Here is a 17,368-nt window from a genome sequence, read left to right as displayed (position 1 = left end):
CGCCAGCCTGCCCAGCCGGCCCCTCGTTTCCGGCAGCGCCCGGCTGGCACTGGTGAACGCCCTGTCCCCACTTCCACGGCGCCAGGCCGGCGATCGGGCCCCGCCGGAGCCCCGAGGCCTCGCCCCCTCCCCGCCGGCCTGCGGTCCGCGAGCGCGCGCGCGGGCGGTGGGGCTGAGAGGGGCGGGGCCGGGCGAGGAGGGAGGGCGGCGCGAGGGAGGGGCGGTGGGAGCGGGGGGCGGGGGGATGCTGAGCCTCGGGGGCGGAGGCGGCGGCGGCGGCGAGCGGGAGGGCGGCCGGGCCTGGCGGGCGGCGGCTTCAGGCGCTCGCGGCGCTGCGCTCGGCTCCGACGGCCTCTCCGGTGCGCGGAGGGCGCGCGGCGGAGCCGGGCCGGCGGCCGGAGGAGCTATTCTTCTCCATGGTCCAGAAGAGCAGCATGTCCCGGGGCCCCTACCCACCCTCGCAGGAGATCCCCATGGAGGTCTTCGACCCCAGCCCGCAGGTGAGGCGCGGCGCGGGGTGGGGGCTGGGGTACCGCGCCCCCCGATCTCGGGATTCGCGGGGTTGCGCGCCTGGCCCGGGGCCGGCCTGCGGTGCCGCGGGGCGAGCAGGGGGTGGGCAGGCCGCCTGTCACCCGCGCCTCGCTGTCTCCCCCACGTCACGGTCCCCGCAGCGGGGCACCAGCCTGATGAGCTGAGAACGAGCATGGAGGATCTGGTAGGGGGATCCAGGCCTCGAGAAGGGGAGGCTGAGGGAAGCCACAGAGCCAGCCGAGCCAGAGGGCGACGCCGAGCGCGTTTGGGGGCGCCAGGCCCAGGTGGGTGGGTGGGTGGGGCGGGGGTGGCCCTGGATGACGACTGAGGCGCTGGTCAGAGGGCGGTGCCATCGGGCCGGGCAAGCCACAGATACTGCTCTCGCGGATGGGGAAGGGGCAGCCCTGGACCAGGCCCCCCTGCCAGGCGCCCCCACCTATCCCCGTGCTCCAGCTCCCCTTCCTCCCGACGCCCAGGTTGGCGTGCCCCTCCCTCGGCCCCGAAAACACCTCCGAAGTTTGGAAAGTTGGATGGACGCCAGCCCCCTGTCCTGGAGGGCTAGGGGCTGTTTCACCTGCGGAGGCTCTGCAGCTCCACTACTCCCTGGCCCCGTGCCCCTGGGACGCCCCCATGTAGGAGCTTTCTTGCCCGTGGTGGTTCCCTGGAGTCACCAGCCCGATTTAAGGTGGTCGTGCCAGCGGACTTCTGTGGGACTCGTCCTTCCCAAAGGTAGCATTAACTCTTGGGTGGCTGTGGCCAACCCGAAGCAACTGCGGCCGCCATGGTACTGTGGTTGATGGGTGTGTAGGGGTCAGATCAGACCTAAAAATACCCCCTTCCTCCACCCTAGGCCCCTTGGAGTCTGGGAGGCAGCTGACCGGGGCCCTCCTTTCAGCTGTCCCCTGTCCCTCCGAGCGCCACTCCCTTTGCCCAGCCTGGGGTGGGGGTGGGGAGGTGTGAGAGTGTCAGGGTCTCCGCAGAAGCCTGCTAGGTGTGCAGGGAGCCTCACAACTAGCGCGGGTGTGCCACCACTTTGGGAGGAGAGAAGCGCTGGAAAGGGTCCCCAAGTGCCTGCAGGTCCCATTATCCATCCTCCTCCTCGTACCCAGGTCCCAGGAGCAAGAGCCAACAGCCTGCTCTGGCTCACCTAGGTTCTGTGGCCAAAGAAAGTCTGGGGTGGAGGCTGGGGCCAGGCTTGGAAGGCCAAGCCCTCCATCTTCTGCCCATTCCAGCCGGGCCACGCTGGTGTGTCTGAGGGTGGGAGAGCAAAGAGGCAGCTCCCTGCCGGAGGCCTTCACCTGGGTGAACCACACTGCACCCCATCCAAGGCAGGAGCGCGGCCACTGGGCACCCAGCCTGCCCCTGGGACCTGCGGGGCTGGGTACTGGGCTCAGCTGGGTGCAGAGCCCTGGGCTCTGAGATTGCTGGAGCTGCAGCTGGTACCATGGGAGTGAGTGTAGGCATCGGGCACTTGGGAGCCAAGAGTGGGTGCCCGACCCCTCGTTGAGGGGTGTGGCCATTGTTATGGTGAGGAGGGGCCCAAGAAACCTCCCGCCTGGGTGGAGGTGGCCGTGGGGAACGCTGCCGTCTGCCCCATGGCTCCAGGCCACAGTTGGGGTTGAATGTTTACTTTCCAAACAGGTTCCCTACCCCCAGCCTCCCAGCTTTGGGTCTCTGAGAGCTCGAGCGCTCGGAGCTCTCGGAAAGGAAAGAAAGCAAGGAGTCGGGCTTGGGGAAAGCCGGGCCAGGCCTGGGCAGCCGCCCGCACTCTCAGGCCCCTCGGCTCCAGCCAGGGGCAGTGGGAGGGGCCTTCCCTGGCCGCTGTCCCCCACCCTCCCCTCCCCTCCCCTCCCCTCCCCTCCCCCGGAGGCCTCTGCAGTCTGTCCAGCATCTTAATTAGCTTTGCTGCCTAACGAGCCTCCTGCTTCCCTGGGCTCCCCCTTCTCAGCCTCTGGCGTGGTTTGGGGGCTCCTGTGTGTGCCCCCCAGCTCCGGGCTGAGGTCTGGGAGACCCTCCCTCCCCGTGGCTGTACCCCACCTCTGGAGGGAGATGCAGGGCGAGGGGGCAGGGCTGTGCAGACCCAGGAATGAGGCTCCAGAGGCCCGGCTGCAGCCCTAGCCCTGGTGGGACGAGGGCTGGGAAAGGTCCTCTCTGATGCCACTCTAGTTTCTTCCTGTCGTCCCCAGGGCAAATACAGCAAGAGGAAAGGGCGGTTCAAACGCTCGGATGGGAGCACATCCTCGGATACCACATCCAATAGCTTTGTCCGCCAGGTAATGGGAGGCTGGGCCAACAGGAGGGAGGCGGCTGGTTGGTGGAGGCCAGTGTTGGTGAGCTGGCCAGCTTTCTCCAAGCACCCTTCCCCGTGTCATTTGTCACCTGCCTGGAACCACCCCAACACCATGACAGCCCGAGACCTCTCTGGGATGTGCTGTCAGCTGCACCTACTGCCTCAGCCCCCGCCCCCGCCAGCCAGCCTCTCCTCCCACACCAGCCCCTGCCGCCTGCCGCCTGCCTGCGTCATCTCATTCAGGGACAGCCTGGCCTGCCTCCTCCTGGCTTGCTTTGGGCTGTCACCCACTCCCCCTGCCGGCTGTCTGCTTCCATGTCCTCCCCCGGAAACTGTGACGGGCTGGGGTGGAGGCAGGTGCTAAGAAATGAGAAGCTGGGACATTTGGGTCCCCGGAGTCCTGGCCAGGCTTGGTTAGGGACACATGCTCCTCACTTCCAAATGCGACTGTGTCATGTGCAGAGAAAAGGTGGGATTGGGGGGCAGGGAGTGTTGTGTTTTAAAGGGGACCTGAGCCCAGCACCCCTGAGTTAGGGAGATACCAGAGCATAGCTTTCTGGGGCTCCTGTGCTCGGCCCCACCAGCCCCGAAACTGCTGCTCTCCTGTATCTTCTAACTCAACCTGGGCCATCTTAGGTTCAGGGAGAGTCAGTGAGGGATACATGCGGTTACCATGGCTACAGAGCTTCTCAATAAAGCCTGGTAACCAAAAAAGGCGAGAGGGGCTTGGGATCAGACAAGGAAAGAAGTGAGTGACAGAGGAAAGAGTCAAGGCACAGGAGGACAGAGGACAGTAGAAAGGGGTAGCCCCTTGGGGCCAGGAGAGAAGGCAGTGCCAGGTCCATCCCCACTCATTGGAACAAGGCCCTTCTCTCTGGGTTTTCTGTCTCTGCACTTGGCATCTGTGGGCCCAGGCCTGGCTTGGACGATCCAGGAAGAGAGGCCTCCATCCAGCATCTCCTAAGGACACAGACTGGAAGTCCCTCCTCCCTCACTCCCTCATCCCTCCTGTTGCAGACCTGGGCCAGGACCAGGGCTTAGAAGAAGGAGGCTATGCCTTCTCTCCCCTCTGGGCAGAATCTTCCCTTCTGGGCCTTGGATCCTTTAGTATTTGCCAAGCCAGGGCGTCAGACCCCAGCCTCCGATTTGTCTTCCTTTTGGCTCCCAGTTCTGCCCCACAGTGGGTGGCAGGCATGGGGGGGGCCGCCCTTGCCACATCTCTGAGCTAAATATACCCTAGCAGTTTGCACATGTAGCAACTCTGCTTGTAACCTGAGCCCCCCAGGGAACGGGCAGTTTGGGCCACCCCCTAGGCCAGCAGGCCCAGGCACCGAGGGCTCCGGGATGGAGGTGCCCAGTCGGACCCTCGTGGTGGTGAGCTGGGGACGGGGCAAGGCAGGGGTGGAGAAAACAGCTTCTCAGAAAACTTGGTGGGGAAACTTCATGCCAGCCTGTCCCCTGGCTTCCTCCTTGTTTCCGGTCCCCCGCCGTTGCTGCAGTGTGTGTGTGCATGTGTGTGTATGTGTGTCAGTGGGTGTTGGGGCCCATGAGCCCCCCTCTGCCCCATGGTCTGTCTCTAGCCTGTCTGGATGTCTGTCGCCCTGACTGAGTGCTTCTGGCGGGAAGGGGACAGTGGAGGCTGGGCTGCTTTCCCTCTTTGCCATGTGCATCTTTCCCAGCTTCTGTGGGGGACCCCCGGCCCCACCCAACCCTTTCCCTGCCACGCTCACATCTTCACAGTTGGGCTGGGAAGGGGCTGGGCACTGCACCGGCGCACAACCAGAGGACGCTAGAAGAGGTTGGACTTTATCATCTCTCTTTCCTGGGTCCCCTCTCTACCAACCTGTGGACATTCCCAGCCAGGTGACCTTCTCGTGCCTTGAAGAAAGGTCCTCCGCATCTCTGATGTCCTGCTGCTCCCCCACAATCCCCTGACCCATGCCACTACCTCGGAAGTCACACACAAACGCACACCTCCTGTCCTCTGCACTCTTGGGCCTCTCACCCTCAGGGATTCAGGCAGCAGGATGCAGAGCCTCCTTGACACAGGCGTTGACGACCTGGCTCCACATGTCTCCCATGTGTTGCATACATACATGTGGATCCTAAGGGAACCCTTTGTGCCCAGGATGGTCGAGGTGGTCAAGCCAGCTTCTGAGCAGCCTTACACAGTGCCTGGAGGGCCAGGTGTTGGGACAAGGCCTTGGTGTCTTGCTACTGACTTTTCTCCCACCCTTGCTCCCCGGGACTCTTGGTTCTCTTTGTGTCTAATCCCAGCCCCAGGGTTGGCTCTGAAGCGGTGGCCTGATGCTGGTGGTACCAGCCAGAGGAGTGGGGAAGTAGGGGTCTTCTCTCCCACCCTCTGGCTCCGTCCCAGCGGGGAGTCAGGCCTTGACCATGGCTTCGGTCCCTGGAGGGCTCTTCTCCACGACACTGGGGGCAGGGCAGGGCAGGAGGAGCAGGGTACGATAAGGCCCCTGGCACTCCTCCCCTGTGCTGTGCCCTATCAGGTTCCCACCCCTCCTGGGGCTGAGCAGCTGTTCCTGGACCTGCCTTAACCCCCGCTTTGCTGCTGTCACCCATCTGAGGGTCACTGTCCTCCCGTGGGCATGCAGACCTCAGTCCCCAGACCCTTCCTCCCCACGGCACCTCCTTCTAGGCCTTGTGGCCTGGAGCTGGGCTGGCTGGGATGTGCGGGTTGTATGGCACCCAGGAGCAGAGGGTAGGGACCTTGGGGCTGAGCTGGTGCTGTCTGCTTTCAGGGCTCGGCAGAGTCCTATACCAGCCGCCCTTCAGACTCTGACGTGTCTCTGGAAGAAGACCGAGAAGCCTTAAGGAAGGAGGCAGAGCGCCAGGCGTTGGCCCAGCTCGAGAAAGCCAAGGTAGGAAGGCGGGGGCAGCTGGCCAGGGCAGCGGCAGGTCTCTCTGTCCAGCCACTCCCACCACCTGTGTCCTGCACCTGGAAATCGTGGGCTGGGAAACCTGCCTCACCATCCACACATATGTGTCCAGGAGCCCAAAAATGCCGACACGGCCACTTCAGCCTGGAACCAGGCTCCTGACTCTCAGTGGCTGTATGAGGTTAAAAAAGTCACCTCCCTTCTCATAACTCTGATGAACCCCATTCATTAAAAGGAAGATAGCTTTTTTGGCCATGTTTCCATGCCACCAGAATGGGACACATGTATGTGCTTGCTGGTTCTCTCGGGAGCCCACGAGGGGTGAAAAGAAAGGCCAAGGCCAGGTTGTCATTGGCCATCGGCACCATCTGCTTTCTGACTGTAGTGTTGAAGTATGGGCTCACTGACAAATTTGAAATTGTTGATGGTTACAGAGCCGGAAATTGCTGGGAACCCTACAGGTGTGTTCTACAAGTGTGGAATGGCCAGATTTGATGTGCAGATGGCTGGTCTTGGTGGTGTATGCCTGTAGTCCCAGCTAATTGGGAGGCTGAGGGAGGAGGTTCATTTGAGGCCAGGAATTTGAGGTCAGCCTGAGCAACATAGTGAGACCCTGTCTCCATAACAAAATCAAATAAAAGAAACATGAAGCTGGGCGTGGTGGGGCATGCCTGTAATCTCAGCACTTGCAAGTCCGAGGCCAGCCTGGGCAATTTAGCAAGATCCTGTCTCAAAAAGAGCTGGAGTGCTCCCTGGCTTCAATACCCAGCCCTCAAGGTAAAATAAATAAATAAAAATAAACTTAAAAAGTACAATAAGATGGCAAACGTGAGAGTCCTTACCTTCACCGGCTTTTTGTGCTAAGCAAATGAGCCAACACTCGGGAAGCCTGTGATGTCACGCCTGGCACGGGAAAGAGTAGCGGCTGCCTTTGTTGGATTGTCCCTACTTTGCGTCATCTGGGCGCTTCTGCCACCAGTACTCGTGATTCCCCAGTGCCCTCCTCCACCTCGACTGTGCTTTTTTACCGTAGACGTTAAGGTACAGAAAGCCACACCAGCCACTTGGTGTGCATTTGAAAGAACAATTTACAAACCAGACAGCAGCGGGTTAACCTGCTGGCCCCTGTTGTTGCCCTCCATATGCCTCCCCCAGACCAAGCCAGTGGCATTTGCAGTTCGGACAAATGTGGGCTACAACCCGTCTCCCGGGGACGAGGTGCCTGTGCAGGGCGTGGCCATCACCTTCGAGCCCAAGGACTTCCTGCACATCAAGGAGGTGGGGAGCTTGGCACCCGGGGGCCGGGAGGGTGCAGGAGGGGTGGTGGTGGGTGAATGAGGGGTCCCCCGGCTGTCCTGAGGATTAGGCGTGACCGGAGCCTTGGGCAACATGTAGGCGTCCACATTCGCATGCGGCCTGGCCCTGGCCGGTGGCAGGCTGCCGAGGATGCCTGTCCTTCCTCTCTCAGCACGCCCCGCTCCACTGTCCCCTGCAGAAATACAATAACGACTGGTGGATCGGGCGGCTGGTGAAGGAGGGCTGTGAGGTGGGCTTCATTCCCAGCCCCGTCAAGCTGGACAGCCTGCGGCTGCTGCAGGAACAGAAGCTTCGCCAGAACCGCCTCAGCTCCAGGTGCCTGGATCCCGGGCTCTGAGGGCACAGAGCTCCCCATGGCATCCCATGGGGGTGCAGGCGCTGGAGAACCCCTGAAGGCACAGCTGGTGGGAGGACAAGATGCCCCAAGCCCGCAGTGCCCACCTGCCCTCACTGGCTCCCTTGCCTCCTGCCCACACAGCAAATCAGGTGACAACTCCAGTTCCAGCCTGGGAGACGCGGTGACCCGCCGCCCCACCCCCCCTGCCAGTGGTAAGAGCTGCTGCCAGCCTCGGGGGCGGGGTGGGGGTGGCTCGGGGGGGGGGGTGCCCCACTACCTGACCCGTCTCCTGCAGTAGGAGGCACCCGAGTTCTGAGCCCCGCAACACACGCAGTGGTGAAGGCTAGGACCCCCTATGCTGGGCCTGTCGTGTCTCCCCTGTCCCTCTCTCCGGTAGCTCCATCTCTGCCTGCCCCACACCTGCCCCTTCATTGCTCCAGCCCTGTTCCATTCACCTCTTCTTTCTCTCTCCCCCGCCCCCACCCTGTGTTCTGTTCTGTGTCTCCGTCCATCTCATCCCTCCTGTCCTCCTCCCGTCCTTGCTGTGGTCCAGGTAATGAGGTGACTAACTTAGCCTTTGAGCTAGACCCCCTAGAGTTAGAGGAGGACGAGGTGGAGCTGGGGGGGCAGGACGGCTCCGCCAAGACTAGCGTTAGCAGTGTCACCACCCCGCCGCCCCACGGCAAGCGCATCCCCTTCTTTAAGAAGGTAATTTTTGTGGGCTCCTGAAAGAGGGGGTCAGGGCATAGCTGTGGTGGGGCTTGGGGGCTGGAGCGGGTCCCCATGAGGTCCCAGGCTCTCCTACCAGCCGAGGGCGGGAGAGGACGGGTGCTTCCTGCCCTGGGAAGGGTCCCCACCCCATGATGCAGGTCATGGCAAGGCGGCCTGACCTTTGCCCTCACTCCCAGTGGGATGGCAGGTGCCAGTGTGTGCCCGCCTCTGGCTGTGAAGAGGGCAGGAAGGGCGTCTCTCCCCGCCCTATGACTCCACGGGTGGGCACCTGGGTGGCCTCGAGCCAGGCAGTCAAGGGAGCCTTAAGAGTGGACAGGTTGATGCGAGCCAGGCAGGAGGTGGCACCAAAGGATCGAGCTCTTTTCCAAGAGCAGGGGTGGGGGTGGGGCTCTTGCCAAGTGCCCCTGACTGCCACCAGCCCTGCACCCATCCCTGACCCGGGGCCACCACTGGCTGCCCTTGGCACGGGGTCCCGTCCCCCTCTGCTGTGTCTGTCACTAACACGCATGCCCTGTTATCTTTCTCGTCTGCCTGCTCCCTCCCTCTTGGCCTGGCTCCTTCTGTGCCTCTGCCCTGCCCGGGTACCCTCCCCTCTCCTCCCCTCCCCTCTCCTGGCAATCTTGGGACCCAGCCAAACAGAAGCAGAAGTCGGTGAGTGTCACAGCTTTCTGTGTCCTCTCCCCGCCCTGGGATGAGCTGGGGGCCTTCTAACACCCGTTCCCACCTCTCCTGGCCGCCCCTCCCCACCTCTCCTCATCCCTGGGACCAGGGGGCGGAAGGCTGCACGGGGAGGCTGGGGAGGGGCTGATGCCGTCTCCACTCTGGGGTCTCCCCTCCCTGCTTCCCCCAGACAGATCATGTGCCCCCCTATGACGTGGTGCCTTCCATGAGGCCCATCATCCTCGTGGGACCATCGCTCAAGGGCTATGAGGTAGGACCCCCAAGGGGAGTGGACTGCAGGGGCCCAGACTGCAGAGAATATAGAAAGATGAGGGTGCAGAGGGGTCCTTAGAGGGCCACAGGCCTTCAGGGAAACCCCCAGAGGGGAGCGACCTATGGGCCCCCATTCAGAAGGGCCCAGGCCCCCAGAGAAGCCCCTGAAGAGCCCTCTAGAAGCCCCACCTAGGAGGCCTGGGAATCAAGACTGCCTTGGAGACCCCAGACCTGGAGGGACCTCCCTGTGCCCGGGGCCCCTTGGCCTGGGGATTGAAAAGGAAAGTGTCCGCAAGGGTCAGAGGCCAGCAGCCCAGCAAGGAGGTGGCTGAAGGGCCCGCTGTGCCCCGCCCCCAACCCCACCCCAGGTCACCGACATGATGCAGAAAGCGCTGTTCGACTTCCTGAAGCATCGGTTCGATGGCAGGTAGGACCTAGGCTGCAGCTCTGCCTTGGGCGGGGTGGGTGCCTCAAAGGACAGTCGGGGCTCTTCCCAGGGCCCCTGAGCGCTCCCCTTGTGGTCCCCAGGATCTCCATCACCCGGGTGACAGCCGACATCTCCCTGGCCAAGCGTTCTGTCCTCAACAACCCCAGCAAGCACGTCATCATCGAGCGCTCCAACACACGCTCCAGCCTGGGTGAGCTGGCGCCCAGGGGTGGGCGGTGGGGGCGCCCCCTGTGCCTGCTGCCTCATCCTCCCCTCCCCATGGCTCCCCTGCCCCAGCCGAGGTGCAGAGTGAGATCGAGCGGATCTTCGAGCTGGCCCGGACCCTGCAGCTGGTTGCCCTGGACGCAGACACCATAAACCACCCGGCCCAGCTCTTCAAGACCTCACTGGCGCCCATCACTGTTTACATCAAGATCACCTCCCCCAAGGTGGGCGCAGGGCCCGGCCCAGCCGGCAGCGTGGTGTGGAGGAGCGCACTGAGGCTGGGCTGCCACAGTTTGCCCTGCTGCTCACTAACTGGGTGACTTCATGTCCCCGAGCCTCAGCTTCCTTCTCTGAAGAGCTGTATCACATGGTCATTGTGAATGTGAAGACGCAACCTGATAGGAAGGCATCAGGCTTAGGGAAGGGTCTGCTGCCATTGGCCTCGTGGTGTAGTAGCTATTGTTGTTATTATTATTTGGGTGTTTTGTTTTTTTTTTGAGACAGAGTTTTGCTGTGTAGCCCAGGCTGGCCCCAAACTTGAGGTGATCCTCCTGCCTCAGCCTCCTGAGTGCTAGAATCACAGAGATCGCCACTGTACCCAGCTAAGAATTCTGTGCTTTTTGTTCCAGTGTCACCCAGCTCCTTGGCAGTTGGGAGGTCTTTTATGATATCAGCCCTCATTTTGCTATGTTGTTCTTGTTTGGACTTTGTTTTGGGGGTTATTTATTCATTGGTATGGGAATTGAACCCAGGTCCTTATGCATGCTAGACAACAGCTCCAACACTCAGGTATATCCCCAGTCCTTTAAAAACTAGTTTTGGTTTGGGGGCCAGGCTTGTAGCTCAGTGGCGTTGCACCTGTCTGGCAAGCGCAAGGTCCTGACTTTGATCCCTGGTACGAGGGGGAAAAAAATTCAGTTTTGAGTCAGGGTATTCTAAGTTGCCCAGGCTGACCTTGAACTTGTGATCCCCCTGCCTCAGCCTCCTGAGTACCCGGGGCTACAGGTCTGTGCCACTGCACCCCGCCTCATTGGCGCCTTGCTAGAGGGGATGTGGGGAAGGCTGATTTTCATTTTTGTCACACTGGAGCCCCCTCAACTCTCCCTTCTGGGTGTTGGTGGGCACTTGGGAAACGGGGAGAAGTGTTTAGGAGAAGGTTTTGAAGTAAGAAGATGGCCTAGGGTTCAAACTCTTCCCCTGTTTGGCTTACGTATTTATGTAATGTTGTCTATGGTTTGTTGTTGCTATTGATTTTAGGATTGGGGAATTATTTAGTGTCTGACCCTCAATTTATTCACTTATAGAATAGGGGTGTAATTCCCCCTGGTGTTATTATTGTTTTTATTATTTTTGGTGCTGACGATAAAACCCAGGGCCTTGTGCATATTAAGCATGTGCTCTACCACTAAGCTACACTCTCAGTCTTTTTTTGTTTGTTTTTTTGTTTTTGTTTTTGGTACTGGGATGGAACTCAGGACCTTGCGCTTGTGAGGCAGGCGCTGGAACTGCTGAGCTAAATCCCCGGCCCTGTTTGTTTGTTTTTTGAGACAGGGTCTCACTATGTAGTTCAGGCTGGCCTTGAACTCCCTATGTAGCCCAGGCTGGCTTCAAACTCTTGGTGATCCTCCTGCCTCAGCCTCCAGAGTGCTGGGCTCACGGGCCTGTGCCACCACGCCCAGCTTTCTTATATCCTTTTTGAGAGGGTGGAGGGAATGACGTGGAGCACCAGGATCCTGTCTGACTCAGGAGGCCGGCCGGCAGAGGTAGCTGTTACCATCCCCTGGTAGCATGCTGAGAGCTGAGCACCCAGGACAGTTCCTTAACCTCTGGGAGTCCTCCCTCTCTGATGAGATAAAAGGGCTGGTGAGGTTGAAGTACTCAGAGGTGGGGAGGTTGAAAGGATCAAAGGAGATAATGGACACAGAAACACTTCCTCACCTAGAAAGTAACAAACACTTTCCCCACTGAGGTTAAGGGCCAGGACTCTGGAGCCAGACGGCCTGGGCTTCCTGTCCAGTGCTGTCATTTAACAGCACTGTGTTCCTGCAGCAAGTCAAATGCCAAGTGTCTCTGCGGCCTAGTTTCTTCATCTGCAACAGAGACGTGCCCAAATGACTACTGTGACTATCAAATAAACAAATCAATCACACAGAATGCCTGCTACCCACCAAGCACTGTATCTGTTCTATTTTTTAAAAATCCAAATTGTGGTGGGCCGGGGATTTAGCTCAGTGGTTTCGCTGCCTGCTGTGCAAGCACAAGGACTAGAGTTTGATCCCCAGTACCAAAAAAAAAAATTGAAACACAAAATCCAAATTGCTTCCTTAGCGTGTGCAAGGTCTTAGGTTCCATCCAAAGTACACACACACACACACACACACACATACACACATACAAAATGCAATTCATATTCACCTTTCACTATTGTCCCAGTAATGCCTCTTCTGAGCCAGGTATGATGATGCACACCCATGACCCCAGCCACTCAGGAGGCTGAGGCAGGAGTATCACAATTTCAGTCCAGCCTGGGCAACTTAGCAGTCTCAAATAAAATACAAAAAAAGGGGCTGGGGATGTATCTCAGCATTCCTTTGGTTAAATCCCCAGTCCAAAAAAAGAAAAGGAAAAGGAAAAGAAAAGTAAACAAAGACACTATGATATTTTCCCTAATTCAGGAATCAGCCCAGGGGCTCAGTTTTCTTTCATATGGAACAGTTCTTCATCTGGATTTTCATGACAGTGATATTTTAGAAGAGTACAGATCAAATTTTATTTGTTCTTTTTTTTTTTCTATCGGGTATTGAACTCGGGTCCTTGGGCTTGCACAGCAGGCGGCAAAACCACTGAACTAAATGCCTGGCCCTATTTGTTCATCTTGGAGACAAGGTCTCGCTGTGTAGTTCAGGCACAGGCAGGATCTTCCTGCCCCAGCCTCCTGAGTGCTAAGATTACAGGCATGCAGTCCCCATGACCGCCTTGAGCAGCTATTGTAGACTGTTCCTCTGGCTTTGTCTGATGTTTCCTTATGACTAGATTTAGGTTTTGGATTTTATTATCATGAGTATTATTATGGGGATGGCAGTAATAATAGTTATCTAGTAGGGTGTTGGTCGCAGAACATCCAGGTGAGGTGGGACACACCTGTAGTCCCAGCAGTTTGGATGCTGAGGCAGGAGGATTGCTGCAGCCCAGCACCTGTTTGGGGCCAGCATGGGCAACATAGAGAGATCTCAGCTCCTTCCCCCCCAAAGCCCAGAAGAGCTCTGATACCTAGCAGGAGTCCATCAAGGGGCGCTGTGGTTGTTAGCCTGAGTTCGGGAGTGGGGTGAGCCTGGAGAATGAGCCCGAACCTACCTGCCTGCCCGGGTGCACTGCCTGGGTGCCCTAGCGCCTCCTCTCCCCACACCAGGTCCTTCAGAGGCTCATCAAATCCCGAGGGAAATCTCAGTCCAAACACCTCAACGTCCAAATAGCAGCCTCGGAGAAGCTGGCCCAGTGTCCCCCCGTGAGTGCCAAACCCCGGGGTTCGATGGGAGGAGGGCATCTGGGGTCTCCTGGCTTCCTCTGGTCAGAGCGGGCGACACGAATCTGGGCCAGGTCTGACGCAGAGATTGGGCTTTGGGGAAAGAGGGCTGGGCAGGCAGAGTGGGCTAGGTGGGGAGCCAAGCCCCGCGCTCTGCCTGGGTTGCCTTATGTCTCGCAGGGAGGTGGGCTGAGTTGGACTCCCCGACCCCTTCCACTGCTGCCCATTGGCAGCTCTTGAGCGACCTCCTTCCCTTCCTCCACATCCAGAGGGCTCTTTATAACCTTGTCCTTCAACCCCTTGGCCCCACCCACGGCACCAGGCCACACCCTCAACCGTTGGCCACGCCCCCGTCGCTCATCCCGCCACGCCCCTAAACCCGCCTCCACAGGAAATGTTTGACATCATCCTGGATGAGAACCAATTGGAGGACGCCTGCGAGCACCTAGCCGAGTACTTGGAAGCCTACTGGAAGGCCACGCACCCGCCCAGCAGCACGCCGCCCAATCCGCTGCTGAACCGCACCATGGCTACCGCAGCCCTGGCTGCCAGCCCCGCCCCCGTCTCCAACCTCCAGGTACAGGTGCTCACCTCTCTCAGGAGGAACCTCAGCTTCTGGGGCGGGCTGGAGACCTCGCAGCGGGGCGGCGCGGTGCCCCAGCAGCAGGAGCACGCCATGTAGCGGTGTCCGGCTGTGTTCCCTTCGCCCTGGAGTGCAGGAACGTGGGGAAGGGAGGGAAGAGCTTTATTTTGTAAAAAACGTGGTGAGCGGCAGCTTCCGGTGTCTGTGGTTTTTGCTGGGACTGGGACTGGCTGGTGCTGCCTCCCTGGGCCTGGGGCTGTAGCACTCCTCTTGGCCGGGAGGCCTGACCAGTGCCCTCATAAGACCAGAGACTGCGAGGAGAATAAAACATGAGACAACTCTTCCACTGGACTCCACAGATCAGGGGCACTCAGACTCGGGAACGAGACAGCGGGGACACCTGATTCAGAGGCTGCCCCTCCCCTGCTTGTGTCCCCAGGAGGGGCCTGGACTGGGAGGGACCCAGTGTGGAGCATCCATGAGTCTGCTGGCCTTCCTCCCTTCCTCCAGTCACACAGTCCAAGAAAGGCCCTGTTGGGGGCGCCTCCTCTGGCCTCTCCCCCTTTCCAGGGAAACCACGGCCCTTCCCTGTGACCACACCACTGAGTCTACGGTTAGGTCTGCAGATCCCCATCAAGGCATTGAGGGCTGCTGCTTTTAACCTTTGTTCTCAGCAACATTTGTTCAGTGAATCTTCAGCTAAGGCACCCCTGCTCTTCCTGGAGGAAGCTGGGGCCCAGCCTCAGGGACCCTGGGAGCACTTCTGTGCCCTCCCGCCTCGCCCCAGATGTCCATGAAACAGTTTGCAAACGGCTGCTGTAGTGGCATCCCCGACACTACAACCGAGAAAGCAGGCCAGTGTGCTCAGCCACACAGCTTGAGGCAGCAGAGGCAAGACTAGGACAGGGGCCACTCTGCACGTCACCCAGCATCCCCTGTGGTGGCAGGCCCATTGGCAGTAGGTCGCCTTCACATGGCATTGGTGATGAGGACACCGGCCCACCCCCTGTGGCTTCTGGGGGGCACAGGAGGAACCCCATCCCTTGCATGGTTCGGAAAAAGAGCAGCTGCAGTGGGCTTCTGTGTGCCCGCGGGCGCAGTGTGGCTGGTGTGGCCGAAGCAGCTGGGGCTGGGGGATTTGAGCTGCCATCCCTAATGTACTTGGAAACCTGGAGGCCTTGACTAACCCAGTCAGCCATTAACAAGTAGCGGTACTAATGAGCTGTTAATGATGACTGACCCCAAGGCAGCGTCAATAACACGCATTGAGGATGTGGTGACTAATCGTTTAGGGCTCCCTGCTGTGGTTACGGTGAGGGCTCAGGCGTCAGTGGACTCCCAGCCCCAACAGAAGAGCAGATGCCCTTGAGGCCGGGCCTCTGGCTGAGCTCTGGAACCCCCAGTGCCAGTCCTGGGTGCCCATCCTCCTCCTGCTGGATGGATGGATGGATGACTAAGGGTCGCAGTGCAGTCACTAACCTGCCTTGCTTTGTTGTGTTTTTCTCACCCCTGCCTCCTCTGCATGGCGTCTGCCGTCCGTCCGTCCGTCCGTCTGCTAACCAGGGACCCTACCTTGCTTCCGGGGACCAGCCGCTGGAGCGGGCCACCGGGGAACACGCCAGCGTGCGCGAGTACCCAGGGGAACCCGGCCAGCCTCCGGGCCGCCACGCCCCAAGCAGGGCGGGCACCGCGCGGGCGCTGTCCCGCCAAGACACCTTTGATGCCGAGACCCCCGGTAGCCGAAACTCGGCCTACACCGAGCCGGGAGACTCGTGCGTGGACATGGAGACGGACCCCTCCGAGGGCCCGGGGCCCGGGGACCCCGCGGGGGGCGGCACCCCGCCGGTGCACCAGGGCTCCTGGGAGGAGGAGGAAGAGGAGGAGGAGGACTACCGGGAGGACCTACCGGACAACCGGGGCCGGGCCCGGAGCAAGGCCCGCTACTGCGCCGAGGGCGGGGGCCCGGGCCTGGGGCGCAATAAGAACGAGCTGGAGGGCTGGGGCCGGGGCGTCTACATCCGCTGAGGGGGGCGCGCGGGAGGGGGGGCGCGCGGGAGGGGGGGCGGGGCTCACACCTGGCGGCTTCGCCTCCGGGGCCGCTTTCGCCCCCTTTCAGATGCCTTTGCTCGGTGTTGGGGATTTCTGGGGTACCCGCCGGCTCCCGGGCGCCCCTTAAGCCCCAGCTGTGGGGTTTCCTTACCTGCTGAGGACGGATGGGGATACCCTCCTTTGCGAAGTGTCTCCTTTTCCCTGTCCTCCAGAGAAAAGGTGCACTTCTTACTTCCTTCTGGGGCTGTAGGTGAGGGTCCCAAACGGGGCGACCCTGCTCCCCCTGCCCGGGATCAGACCGGACGCCTTTCCTGGAGGGGGGGGTACAGAATCTTCCCCAGACCCCAGCCCCAGCCCGCCCCCTTCTTGGCTCATTGTCAGGTGCGGTGCGTGAAAGCCACAGCTCGGAAAGCTTGGGGAGGGGTCTGGGGTCGACCGGGACAGATGCAGCTGCAGCCTGTGCGCCCGAAAGTGCTGCTCCCCACCCCCTTCACGTCTCAGCCTCTCCCACCCACGAATGAGCTTTGCCCGCAACCTCCCTCCCGCCTGCTGCCATCCGCCCAGGGGCCCCTCTGCATCCGAGCCCCCCATCTCCGTGCCCCCGGGTGTGGAGACCTCATTCTAAACCAAAAAATGGCTCCTTCACCTTCACAGCCCGAGGCCCCAGGGGTTGCTTGGTGTCCAAGAGGTGACCCCACCCAGGGGTTGTCTGGGGCCCTCGGATCTCCCTGGGGAGCTTGGCTGCTGCTGCTGCTTCTCTGTATTCGCCTCTTGTACTCCCTCCCTTTCCCGTGCCCACTTTCTCCAGGAAAGGCCTCGGTGCCCCCCCCATCTTTGGCCTCAGTGTCCCCAGAGCCCAGCAGCCCTGCCCCTGCCCAGCACCCCAGCTGGGCCAGAGAGAGCCGATTGTGCCAACGAGGACTGGGCCCCCCCCCCCCCGGCTGCCCAGCTCAGGGATGGGCCCCTCACGCCTGTCTCCCACCTCCTGTGCCATGTTACTCCACCTCCTCGGGGCAGGGTGCAGCTTCCATTTCCACTGCCCAGGCCCCGCCCAGCCCCATCTGGTGTCCGTGCCCTCTCTGTCTGTCTCCGTTTGTACTCCTCCACCAGAAGTATTTTGCCACATATAAAACCGCCGTCCTGTCCTTCGCGGCCACCTCACAAGCTCTCGTCTTTGTTCCTGACCCATGGTTGTCAGCCCAGCAGCCTCTGCCCAGGGAGGTGGGCAGGAAAAGGCTGTGCCGGCTGCTGACTCAGACACAGTGCCCAGAGTGCCACCTGCTGACGCTGGTGCACCAGCCCACGCCTTCCCAGGCTCCCACAGGCAGAGCTGAGGGCTGGGTGCCCCCCAAGCTCACCAGCCTGAGGTCTCCAGAGTGCATGCTCAGGTTTCTGCTCTTCTGGCCTCACCAACCCTGCGCTGCCCGGCTTTGGAACCAGCAGAGGTGGGGGCAGGGCAGAGAAAATCAGGGGCCCCTCCCGTCCCAGCCTGAGAGATGTGAGGAGAAATCGCACAGTCGC

At 60.5% G+C, this 17,368-nt stretch overlaps 1 protein-coding gene across 5 annotated transcripts; it reads left to right on the top strand.

The window, feature by feature from the left end:
- Positions 1-290: 290 nt before the first annotated feature.
- Positions 291-15,837, top strand: Cacnb1 (calcium voltage-gated channel auxiliary subunit beta 1). Of its 5 annotated transcripts, none has more exons than XM_004859516.4 (14): positions 291-500; positions 2,718-2,804; positions 5,584-5,703; positions 6,877-6,999; positions 7,217-7,353; positions 7,517-7,587; positions 7,929-8,083; positions 8,958-9,038; positions 9,409-9,467; positions 9,569-9,678; positions 9,765-9,916; positions 13,102-13,197; positions 13,607-13,792; positions 15,362-15,837. In XM_004859516.4, the coding sequence occupies exons 1-14, from the start codon at positions 417-419 to the stop codon at positions 15,821-15,823; spliced, it is 1,923 nt and encodes a 640-aa protein (XP_004859573.1). In that variant the 5' UTR covers positions 291-416; the 3' UTR covers positions 15,824-15,837. The 5 variants fall into 5 exon arrangements, with proteins under 5 accessions (XP_004859573.1, XP_004859574.1, XP_021095750.2 ...); XM_004859517.4 differs by lacking the exon at positions 7,929-8,083 and adding an exon at positions 8,739-8,758 and having other exon boundaries at positions 298-500; XM_021240091.2 differs by lacking the exons at positions 291-500; positions 2,718-2,804 and adding an exon at positions 4,030-4,195.
- The last annotated feature ends 1,531 nt before the right edge of the window (positions 15,838-17,368 follow it).

Source organism: Heterocephalus glaber, unplaced genomic scaffold (genome assembly GCF_053883595.1).
Source record: "Heterocephalus glaber isolate CG9 unplaced genomic scaffold, H.glaber_assembly_v1.0 deba00001773, whole genome shotgun sequence".
NCBI lineage: Eukaryota > Metazoa > Chordata > Mammalia > Rodentia > Bathyergidae > Heterocephalus > Heterocephalus glaber.
Note: the sequence above shows the minus strand (reverse complement) of the source record. Positions and strands in the feature narration are given on the sequence as shown.